Source organism: Acinonyx jubatus, chromosome E4, assembly GCF_027475565.1.
Source record: "Acinonyx jubatus isolate Ajub_Pintada_27869175 chromosome E4, VMU_Ajub_asm_v1.0, whole genome shotgun sequence".
In the NCBI taxonomy this organism is placed as follows: Eukaryota; Metazoa; Chordata; class Mammalia; order Carnivora; family Felidae; genus Acinonyx; species Acinonyx jubatus.
This window is the reverse complement of record NC_069395.1, coordinates 66070411-66081830: the sequence shown is the minus strand read 5'-3', so window position 1 is coordinate 66081830 and position 11420 is coordinate 66070411. Positions and strand designations below refer to the sequence as shown.

Sequence of the window (11420 nt, the reverse complement as noted above, 5' to 3'; positions counted from 1 at the left end):
GTGTCACGGCCCTCCGCCTCCCCCCCCCGCCCCCCCCAGCATCACTTCCGCACGCCCCTTGGGTCGGAGCCTCAAGCCGCCAGCACATCCCGCCCCGCGACGGGTCCACCGCCAGAGAAAGCAAGCCGCCTTCCGACGTCTGGGGTTTGCTCTTCGGCCACTTGGATGGGGCACCGCCCGGGCCGTTCCGGGGTCCCACGGACACAGGCACCAAGCCCCCTCCGGTCTTCGCGGACCTTGTACCGTGAACAGTAACCAGACTGTAGCCAGAATGAGACCAAACGTGCGGACACAAACGCAGAAGCTGGTCCCGCTTTGAGAGCTACGACGAGCCCTTGAGGGTGTCAGCAATAGTCTCCACTCGCCAGACGGGGTGCTTGCGGGAGGTTCGGGAATTTCAAATGCAGCTGTTAAGTCGCTACGCTCTATTTTTAATGTTTGTTTATTTTGGAGAGGGAGAGAGAGAGAGAGAGAGAGAGAGAGAGAGCGAGCACGAACAGGGGAGGGACGGAGAGAGAAGGAGACGCAGAATCTGAAGCAGGTTCCAGGCTCCGAGCTGTCCGCGCAGAGCCCCACGTGGGGCTCGAACTCACGAACGGTGAGATCACGACCTGAGCTGAAGGCGGACGCTTCACCGACCGAGCCCCCCAGGCCCCTCTACGCTACAGATTCTAAGAGCTTCCCTGTCCGCGTCTCTAGAAAAGGAAAGGACTTTTTTTTTTTTGGTCTAAGTATAAGAAGAAATTGTTGATCTCCCTCCTCCTGGTCTCCCCACAGAACTCACACACGGGGGGGGGGCGGGGAAGGGGGGAGAAAGGGCTAAAAAAAAAAAGGCAATTGATGCAAAATAAAATCGAAGTAGTATGAAATTAGTTTTTATTTTTACCTCAAAATAAACGCTTAACATTTTTCCAAAACCCGAACTAAAGGCAGACGCTTAGAAGTGGCGGAAGATTATTCTTTCCTCCCCTGGGGAAACCAGTAAGGCAGACGTTCTGACCGGGCCTGGCTCTTCCCGCGGGACTAGTCTGGACGAATACCTGGCCCCAGCCTCTCGTGTATCGTCAGCTGTCGCCACCCGGCTTCTGGCTGGCAGGACCCAACCGCCCGTCCCACCCCCAGACCCACACAAACAAGGGGTTTGAAAAGCTAGGAACATCGTTTCACACGTGACCAAACGCTCACAGAGAATCCTTTCTGAGGGGATTTAGGAAGGTTCGCGCTCTCGGCCGCCGAGCGGGGGCGCACCGGCCCCCGCCCCCGGCTGCGCCTCGGCCACACATCCCCGGGCTCACCACAGGGACGTCTTGAAGTTGAACTTGAGCTTCAGCAGGTACTTCAGATTTACCTGAGCGACGTCGTACACAATGTACCTGGAGGGGGCGCGTCAAGGAGCACATGGTCTCACGACGGAGCGAGCACCCGCGGCTGCCAAGGTCACACCCCGCAGACCAGGCCCCCCAGATGCGGAGCGCCCGTTCTCTCCCCCAGGGCAGGCCGCCGAGGGCACGTTGGCCGGAGGGTCTCCGGTCAGGCTGCGCCCGGGACGCTGGGCGCGTGAGGGACCGCTGCCCCCTGCGCAGACAGCGTGGCCCACGGCCCACGCGGAAAAGGATACTCGTTATACAGCAGACAGGTATCGTTAACGCCCGACGGGATCCCTGTCCCAAGGGGAACTTCTACGCCATCCATGGTGATGCTAGCTGAAGGGTCGGGGGTCGTCTTGCCCAAACCTGCAGAGAAGGCCGGAGTGATATGGATTGTGAGGACAGAGGCGGAAAATGTTTCCAGGAGAGGCGGTTCATGTTATGTTGGGTCTATGCGCTCGTTTTAAAGCCACACGCGAATTCCGTGCTCTGTCCTTCTTCTGGATAGAGAAGCCTGTAGGTTACACGCCACGTTCCCGGGGCACGAGCCTTACTCAGTTCAAGAACGCGCCCCCCACCCCCCGGATCCTCTTTCCGCTGAGCAGAACTGCAGTCACTTCCGCCTGGCAGGTGGAGGCCCCAAATCATCAGGGGCCATGAGCCGCGCGATCCAAGACGCCCCAAGCCCCACTGCGTGATGAGAGGTCACGAGACGCCCTCGAGCCGCAGCGGAGTCAGGTCAGAACCCAATACCCCTGCCTGCTGCCGCCCACGCCAAGACCCTCCTTTGCCGTCTGTGACGCCAGCCACAGAGCGTGAGCGGAGTTTCTACAACAAGCTACGGGAACACAGCCTTCTGGGGGTGTCCCAGGCGCCCGGGGCAGTTTCTGAGCCACCCTACCTTTGACACTGTGCTTGCCCTTGGGTAACTTGCTGATATGCGCGGCATGCTTCAGCTCGTACCTATTCAGGAGAGGTCAGTGTCAGCGGCCTCCATGGCCCGAGGGCTCCCACCCCAACAGTCTGACCGGCAGGAAGCCACGTGAGAACCGACAAGCGCCCCGAGAACTCAGCGCGCCCTCGCCGCCGGAGCTCCCTCCCAGCCCGGCTTCAGAAAGCGAGGGTGTGCTCTTCGTGCATCGACTGCATCCGCGACCACGGCTCCGGGGCCACTACGAAGGAGAGGGTCTGTCTAGAGCCGCGGCCGTCCGCTCTCGAGGCTTCTCTGCCCGGGCCACGATCCCCAGGCCCCCAGCTCATTACCGAACCCTGCTTTCCGTGTGACATCCGCAGGATCAAGGCTGACACCCGACCCACACGGGACCCACCAGATTTTCTCTGCGGGGAACTTGAAACTGGGATGGACTTGGACGAAAAATCTAAACACCGGTGGGGTGTGCGCGCTACGGGGTGACCATCGTCTGCGCGAGCCAGCCCGGCTTCTTGGGGCACAGGAAGGTGGGCGCCGCCGGTTCCCGAGGCCGGGCTGGATCCCCGATCCTGGGTTTTGTGAGGCGCTCCTGGGCCTCCCTAGTTCACTCGGCCAGAACTGGTTCCCCCGTCGTGGTGGCCAAGGGAGTTCTGAGACCCACCCGAGGCCAGGCTCACTCACATGTTTCCAAGGGCAACTTCTCCCAGCAGAATCAGGCCTATGGGGTCTCCCTGGGACGTGTGGCAGTAGTTGGCGCTCTTGGACACCATGTCGGCGAAGTAGATCCCTTTACCAAACATGTAGCCGGTCTGGAGGGTTGGAAAAGGGACACTGAAACCTGCCAGCCGACATCCGGAGCACCGCCGACCGGGGCCAGGCACCAGGGACGCGGGGCCACTACATATCCCTCCGGACTCCCCTCTCCTCTCCTCTGAACTGGGCAAGAACCTCACGGGGCTCTTGTGAAAATCCAACGAGTCTGTGCGCGTTCAGCTCAGTGCCTGGCGCGTGTCAACGCCTCATAACGTCGGCCGTTACTCTCACCTCCTCCCGAGAGTCAAACGCGGGGCTCAGGGTCTGGCAATGGCCACCTGTCGGCCGTGGCGGAGCCCAAGCCCACCCTTAAACGAGGCCCCGCCCCCGCGTCCCGGGCCAGGCACGTACCACGGGCGCTTCAGGCGGGGCGATGCGGAGCCCCTGCGACAGGATCCCGGCGAAGTTGGTGGTCCTGGATCCGTGCCACAGCAGCCGCCGGTTCCGCAGCTGCTTGAATGGCTTATAGCGCTGACTCTCGCCTTCACGCTCAATCTTAAAAATCTGCCCGAGGAGACGGACGCCACTTGTTACTCCGCCTAACACACATCTACCGGCCACCTTCCCAACCCCCCCCCCCCCCACAGGGCGCGGCCCGTTCCGGTAGGACAGGTGGTTCGGTGGGGTGGGGCACGGGGCGTGAGCCCACCGCGGACCCTCGGACCCTCGATGCGTGTCTGATACAAATTCCCGATTCCCAAACTTGGCTTTGGGCCAGAAAACGAATAAAAAAAGAAACAAAACAGGAAAAGAGTAAGAAGCCACCCTCAACCGTGAGACCACTACTGTCCCTGCTCGACAAACGAGTCGCTTCCTCCCGTTACTCGAGGCGAAGTCAACGATTCTTTCCCATCCAGGCCCACGCTGGAGGGAGCGGGCGGGGGAGGGAGAGGTTCTTACGTCAACAACTTCCAGGTCATAGGCGTTGTGTGTGGTCGCGTGAGTGTTCTTCACGTACTTCCTGATGGTCTCCGCTTCCTCCGAGTCTCTGTCCACCACCTAGAACATCGTGTCTTGGAATCAGAGCGAGGGAGACCCCCTTGGAGTAACGAGAGCCCCCGACGGAGTAACGGCCACATACGAGGCGCCACACACGGCTTCAAACACGCGCCGTGAGAAAGGCTGGGTGTTCTAGGAACTCTGGTTCCCTCCGCTTAATTAAAATAGAGAACGAGTCCCGCACCAAGAACCAGGCCCACAGCATTACGGTCAAGAAGGTGCCCCCAGGACCCATCGAGGGGCGTTTGGTGCCTTATTCTACCTGGCCCTACAGACGCGTTTTGTCCCAAGCGGGAAGCAAACGCGCTTTTCAGGGACGTAAACACCCCGTTCCAGGCTCACACTTACAACCCTGCCGGGTCCGAGGCAGGGGGACTTCTGCCCAAGCCCCGGCCCCCCGAAAGTTGAGGGGCCTGCAGCACAGTCCCTCGGCCCCAGAGCACGGACCCGGCACCGTACGTTTGTCACGGCTGCCGTCACCTTCTGCACCTTCTAGGGTTCACACCACGCAAACGTCCAAAACAGACCCTCTCTAGACTGAGGAAGAAGGAACTTTGTGGAAGGCCCCTCAAAATCCTATAGCAGAGGTCCTGGCCTGGAAGGCTGCCCAGCCACCAAGGTGCCTGTTTACAGGTGAGCTGCCCCACGGTTCCATACGGGCCACCAGCAACCTGCTTCAGCGCCCACCGCTCCCCGGGGACAGCGGTCAGGTGCGCCAGAGGGGGGCTGTTACCTTGATGTCAGTCTTGAGCTTCTCGTAGTTGACGTCGATGGGGTCCTTGCTGCTATCGTCCGAGCCACCCCTGAGCAGGCTGTAGGCCACTTCGATGTCCAGCAGGTTGTCCAGCATCTCCACCTTGGCCTGGAGGAACAGAAGGCACACGTCGGGCTGGCACCAGGGTGGGGGGACCTTCCAGCTGTGTGTGTGTGTGGGGGGGGACAGCCTGTCACCCACCCGCCGCTCAGTGAACACTACCGAGGACTCTCTGGGATGCCGGGGTGGGGTGGGGGCGGCTTGCTCCCCGGGGGAGGGGACAGTCGGAAGCTACAAGCCTGCGGCGAGAATGCATTTCCATCCCTGCACACGAACAGGTGGGGACAGGTGGGGACAGGTGGGGACCGGGGGCCGGCTCCCTGAGGCAGGGAGGGAAAGCAGGGGAGCGATGCTGTGAGGAGAGGCTGTCCTGCCCCGCGGCTCCTTCCGCCAGCCCCGCGTGGCGCAGCCAGGTCAGAAAGCCCACTTTGAAGCGAGGGCCCCGAGGTCCTCCCGGCACTGCCCCCGGCCCTCAGGGGTCACGACACGGAGGAGCGGCGGCAGGGAGTGACACCCAGGTGCATCCGCGCCCAGCGGACGCGGGGCCCCGCCGGGACCCGCAAGCTACCTGCACGCTGTCCGCGTTGTTCAGGAGCGGAGGCTTCTTCATCCCAAAGTCGTGGGGGATCAGGGTGTAGAAGCGATTGGAGAGATCCAGGATCTGGGAATCACTGCTGCCCTGGGACACCGCCTTCAGGGGAGGGAACAGAGGGGACACGGACTGAGGCGGCAGCTGGGAGGGCCCCACATGCGGCAGGTCTGAGCCGGCTCCGGAGTGGCCCGGAAATTTCCAACACCAGCTAGAGTTGGTGCCACTCCACCCTGAGCACAGGACCCCTCCCCACGTGAATTTCCGTTTCTAGGAAGAACTGTGCACCTGTGGACCTGTCACACCCCACCGACACGTGAAATGTCAACAGGAGCGGTCAGGTGACGACCTCACGGGCACCCCCGAGACACTCCTCTTTCTGAAACGCCTGGGATTTTTACACTAAAACGTTGAAGGGAAAGACCCCACCGCTATGAACTCTGGCAAACCCCCTTACCCACCAACCTTCAGCTTTAAGGCAGGGACTCGTTTCTATCACACCTGGAGGTCCAGATGCAGAAAGGCTTAGCTCCCCTACTGCCGCGATGACAACTAGAGCCCCGTATGCAGAAAGTGCTCAATAAATGCAGACACGGAGGAGCTGGACCACTGGGACACTTGGCAGACACGGCAGGGGGGGCACGGGCGGCAAAGGGGCGACGATGTGGCCCCCGCGAGGCCCCAGGCCGCGCGTGTGCTTCTCACTGGGACACAGGCTTCCCCGATTCCTAACGTTTCTGTCTGTAGTTCGCTCTGCTTGGTGGGGGGGCAGGGCATCCCAGCCTTTCCACCGGGGGTTCTGGAATAGTAAACGCTTTCATGTCCCAGCCGGCGGGCGACAAGGAAAGGGGCCAGGGCTTAGGCGTAGCTGCTAGCTGGATTGAAGGGCTCCGGTTCAAGGGCTCTTTTCCAGCACTTTCCGCTCTCGGGGTCCCACTTTAGCTTCCCGGTGCTCTTCCCTCACAGGCCAGGCCTGCACCCTGCCCACCAGGGCACACAGGGAGGGACTGGGGACCAGGAGGGTGATGTCCACGGAGCACAAACAAAATGGAGAAAACATTTCGCTCTCTGGCTGATGGTTTCCTAGCAACCGCAAAACAATTTCAACTTCTCGGTTTTTTTTTTAGGATTTTCAGTGATCTCGTGATCTCTATACCCAACCTGGCGCTTCTACTCACGACCCCGAGATCAAGAGTCGCACGCTCCACGACTGAGCCAGCCAGGCGCCCCCAATTTCAGCCTGACTCCGAAGCGCACACAAAATCAGGTCATTTTTATGAGGCGGGAAAACCAAACACCTAATCCGGTTTCTAGACTTACGTATGCCATCACTGAAAACACGGCTAACTCATTAGTCTCACACCCACCTCTGGCACGTAGCAGACGCTTGTGACGCTTATCTGAAGAAACCTAAGCCCCGTGCGCCGCGGCGTGGGACGTTGCTAGCCGGGGTGCAGAGGCCTGGGAGGCCCTGCCTACCTGCTGGACCTCGCCGAGGATGGAATAGGCCGCCTGGATCTGCCTCTTGCTCAGCTTCCCCAAGGGCATCTTCTGAAGGTCAATCTGAGGACACAGGGGGCGTTTTCCCTCCGAAAGCCGCTCAGCGGTGGAGACGGGACGGTGGGCAAGTGCCCCGTCTTCCCGGGAGATCGGGGACCCAGCGCTACAGCTCGCGGCCCCGCCCGCACCCGGGGTCTGCGTGCGAGAAGGATCTCGCTCGCTGCAGGCAGAGCCCGGATGAGGTCCCCCCGGCCCCCGCGACTCCCACCAATCCCCGTCGGGAGGATGAGGTCCCCCTGCACGGCTAAGGCTGCTCCCAGCTGAGGGGGAACGTAAAGCGGCGGAAAAAGTTTTTCCCAAAGCACATGCTTCTGAGCATACGCGTTTATGTTCGAATTAACGCTGTCCCTTTTCGTCAGTTACCCGAAAAGGTCACACATTTTTCCAGCGACACCACTCCCGCTCACCGCCTTGGGAATGACCACCAACACAGGTGTTGAGCTGTCGCGGGAGGACCAGGGACGCGGCTCCACAGGGCCCACCTCTAGGGACGCACCTGCCCTCGGCCCCGCTCTCCCGTCTGTATGAGGGACCACGCTCCTCAGAGGGCACCCGCCCCCCTGTGAGACACTCGGCCTGTGCTCCTTGCTCCCGCGTCCCGAACCCTTCCGAGTCCCCAGGGCCCACCTGTGCCAGCGGGGCCCAGCGGGCATCCCAGGAACGGAGCCCCTGAGGTGACTAACGCGGTACGAGGACGTGCCAGGCACAAGTGGGGCAGCGGCCACGGCGGCCAGTAATGGCCTTCCCCCATGGCACACGCTTCTCTCCCCTCCACCCTGGTGGGGGCGGGGGCCAGTTTCCGGGAAGTTGAGCAGCCGGAGCGGGGTCTGGGGGAGAAGGTGGGCGATCTACCCCGAGGCCAGCACAGGGCATGGGACTGAGCGCAGCATCTCCGGTCCGACCAGAAACGGGGGCTGGAAGCCGCTGAGGAAAGTGGCTCCGAGGGGGGCCGGTTCTCTGAAGCGAGCGGCACCCCGACCGTGGGGCCCTGGTGCTCATCTGAAGAGACCGGTCTCCTGGCCTGCACCCCTCAAAACCTACACCCTGGCCGTGGGGACGAGAGAAACCGGGGGCCCAGCCCTACCGACCTGGCCGGGACAGCGAGCCACAGGGGACACGAAGGCGGGCCCCCCGGGACAGAGCTCCCAGGCCGCCACGTTTTCCCATCTACCTGGGACCCTATCCCACGCGGGCCCCCCACTCCCCACACACTCCCCACGGGCTCTCTCCCCACCAGGGGCCCTGCTCTTCCTGAGAAACTGAGTCTTCCGTGTGAGAGAAAGCCAGCCCCAAACCGGCTTTTCCCAGGGAGACGCCTGTTCTGCCCGGAGTCGAGAAATCCCACGAACCAGAGCACAGGGAGCCAGAAATGACCCACGGGGCGCTTCTTTTAAAACATTAAACAAACGGAGACAAGACCCTCTTCCCTGGGCGCCTCCTCGCTCCTCCTCACGCACCCCCGACCCCGTGAGCCTGTCCCCAAGCCGCCACGCTGGCTGGCCATCCTGACAGAAGGCGGCTCAGGGGTCTACGGGGACAGGACGGCACAGCCCGGCCGCTGGCAAACCCGCCAAGGAACCTCCAGGAGAACGAGACGCATTCTCGAACAGCCGCTGGGCCGAGTCCCACAAGGGGGTCCGCGCTCACCCCCGGGGCAGAGCGGAGCCAGGCTGGAGAACGAACGGGGACACCCGGCCGCACCCCCAGGGCCCCCGGCCCTGCCCCGGGCAGCGGGAACACGGCAAACCCACCCCCTGCCCTCTTCTTGGAAACAGGAGGAGTTCTGTCCCGTGGCACCCGCGGAAAGTTCTCCAGCCTCCTCAGTACTGCGCGATTCTTTCGCCGTAAGCAGACGCACCCTGGGCTTCCAGGACAAGTGTGCCCAGCATCGAGGGGCCTGGCGCGAGGGGACGGGGCCCAGGGCCGGCTCCCTACATACCACAGGCCTCACAGCAAGTCAACCATCTTCTCAGGGGCGCCAGCGGCCCCGTGTCGGCCTCGGGCTGAGGAGCGCTCTGGGGCCCCGCGCCAGCCCCTGCGTACCAGCCTGCGAGCTCCGACCCGGCGTCAGACTCCCAGCGCCAGGGGCAAAGCGCAGATCAAAGAAAGGCGCGGTCACCTCGTACTCCACCATGGCTTTCTTCATGCTCTCCACGTCGAAGATCATTGTAATGAGGTCCTGCACCGGCTTGGGGAGCTTGGACTTGGTGCCGGGGTTCACCGTCAGCTTCTTTACCGCCTCTTCGTCCTGGAGGGAAGAGGACCGGTGAGAGACCCCAGGCGACAAGCCAAGAGGAGCGGCGGTGGCGTCCGAGCCGCAGACAGAGGTGGGGGGATCCAAGCACCAAGGGCGCGGAAACCACGGCGTGGGGAGGGCCGCAGCGGGAGCACCGGGGTCGGATGCCCCTCATGCGCCCCTAAGTCCCCGCGGCCGCTCTAGACCCTTCCTCCGACCACCGTGGCGGCACCCAGCTCCGCGCAGCCTGACCCGCAGGCACACGCGCCCCCCTGGTGCCCTCACCCCTTCCTACTCGTCACCTCCCATCCGGGAACCTGCCCAGGGCCCGCCACAGGCCAAGGGGACACCAGACCAGTGCTCCCCCCCTTACGCTGCCGAACCCCAGGGTCAGCTGAAGAATGAGCGCCTACAGCCTCCCATGCAGTCCCAGAGGATCACGCGCGCAGACCCACTCCTGCATGAACCCTCCGCCCTCCCCGCCTCACCCCCGCTCCCTGGGATTGCACTTCCCGAGAAGCTAAGGGCACAAAGCTTTACTCCTGCACAAAGCCTGGAGAACGCGGGCTAAGTCAACACCACGCTGCACGGAGAGGCTGCATGGAGAGCGCCTGAATGCTTGTCGCTTTCGAATGAGGGCAGGGAGCGCGCCCTGTCCGTCACGGTGTCCCCAGTATCTGAGTGAGCCTAACTGGCACCGGACACGGATCCTGGAATCCGCGCCATCCGCGTCGTGTTCCTGCTCCTGGCCGCTGCTGTCCACACACGGCAGATCCACGCTTCCTGCACTCGTAACTTCACCAGACAGCAAACTGGCCACGCGTTAGAAGCCTTATTTATCTGCATTTACTGTGCAACCCGGTGCCTCCGCCACCGACGGGAACAACCACAGAAACGTTTATGTAAACGTTCGCGCAGTTATAGGCGATTCGCAGCCTATGAACCGTGACCTCTGACCACCTGCGCGGCCTTAACAGATGCTGCTCTAGATCAGTGTGCGGCCTCGTTCAGTAGCTGCTGGCTCTGAAATGTACTCAGTTGGAGCAGAGACAGGCTGCAAGGGCTAAAAATACAGCGAATTTCAGAACTTTAGTTTCAAAAGAAAAAAGGAAGAAAAACAAAAGGAAAATAAAGTACTAAAATTAGTTTTACAGTTTCTTTTTTCTTTTTAAAACGTCGCTACTGGGGGGGCAGTGTGCCTGGGTGGCTCAGTCGGTTAAGCGTCTGACTCTTGATCTCTGCTCAGGTCATGATCTCAAGGTCGTGGGATAGAGCCCCACACTGGGCTCTACACTGCCAGCCTGGAGCCTGCTTGGGATTCTCTCTCTTGGGATCCCCTCTCTCTCTTTGTCCTCCCCCGCTTGCTCTCCCTGCCCCCCCTCCCCCCATGCGAGCTTCTCTTTCTCTCTAAATGAAACAAACAAAATGCAGCTACTGAGACAGGTACGACGTGGTCGTGCATCTGGACAGCGGGGAAACGCTCCAGGTCTGTCCAGGGAAGGAGCGGGTGGTCTCAGCACAGCTGGCAAGGCAAGGCTCCAATTTTCTGGTGGGGACAAGTGCCCATGGAGGGAGGGAAGCACGGAAGACATACACCGTGATCTTAACTGCACTTAATTCTGGGCGATCGTGATTTTTTTGTATTTTCGTCATTCTCAAAAATTTCTAAAATGTATTTTTGAAACCAGGAAAATTAACCAGTAGGGGGCACTGCCGAGTCAGATGATCTCTGCGATCTCAACCTCAATGCAACACACCAGTTTAATTCTAATAAAGATATTTGATTGTAATCTCCACACTCAATGTGAGGCTCCAACTCATAACCCCAAGATCAAGAGTCACACGCCCCACAGACTGAGCCTGCCAGGCTCTGCTAAATTCTACTTTTAATGGTGAGAGCTCATGGCACTCTCTAAGCTAGAGAGCTCCCATCTGAGACACTTCAGGCCTCAAAGGCTGGGAATCAAAATCTCTACTTATCCATAAATCTTTCCTTCTGTGAAAAGAAACGTCTTTCCTTTAAAAGTGCAGCTGACCCTTGGGGTGCCTGGGTGGTCAAGTCGGTCAAGTGTCTGACGCCTGATCTCAGCTCGGGTCAGGATCTCACAGTT

General features: G+C 60.9%; 1 protein-coding gene across 2 annotated transcripts in view; it reads right to left on the bottom strand.

The window, feature by feature from the left end:
* Window positions 1-859: 859 nt before the first annotated feature.
* PARP1 (poly(ADP-ribose) polymerase 1) overlaps window positions 860-11420 on the bottom strand; it is a 37939-nt gene continuing 27378 nt past the window's right edge. Inside the window, exons 14-23 of one of the 2 annotated variants that reach the window (XM_027046450.2) lie at window positions 9193-9321; window positions 6993-7076; window positions 5493-5615; window positions 4844-4972; window positions 4012-4110; window positions 3463-3615; window positions 2980-3107; window positions 2269-2330; window positions 1619-1733; window positions 860-1373 (exon numbers count right to left, since the gene is read on the bottom strand). In XM_027046450.2, coding sequence (XP_026902251.1) covers window positions 1292-1373; window positions 1619-1733; window positions 2269-2330; window positions 2980-3107; window positions 3463-3615; window positions 4012-4110; window positions 4844-4972; window positions 5493-5615; window positions 6993-7076; window positions 9193-9321 — 1104 coding nt within the window. In that variant the 3' untranslated portion in view covers window positions 860-1291. The remainder of the gene's footprint in view (window positions 1374-1618; window positions 1734-2268; window positions 2331-2979; window positions 3108-3462; window positions 3616-4011; window positions 4111-4843; window positions 4973-5492; window positions 5616-6992; window positions 7077-9192; window positions 9322-11420) is intronic. The other variant, XM_027046451.2, reaches the window with a different exon arrangement.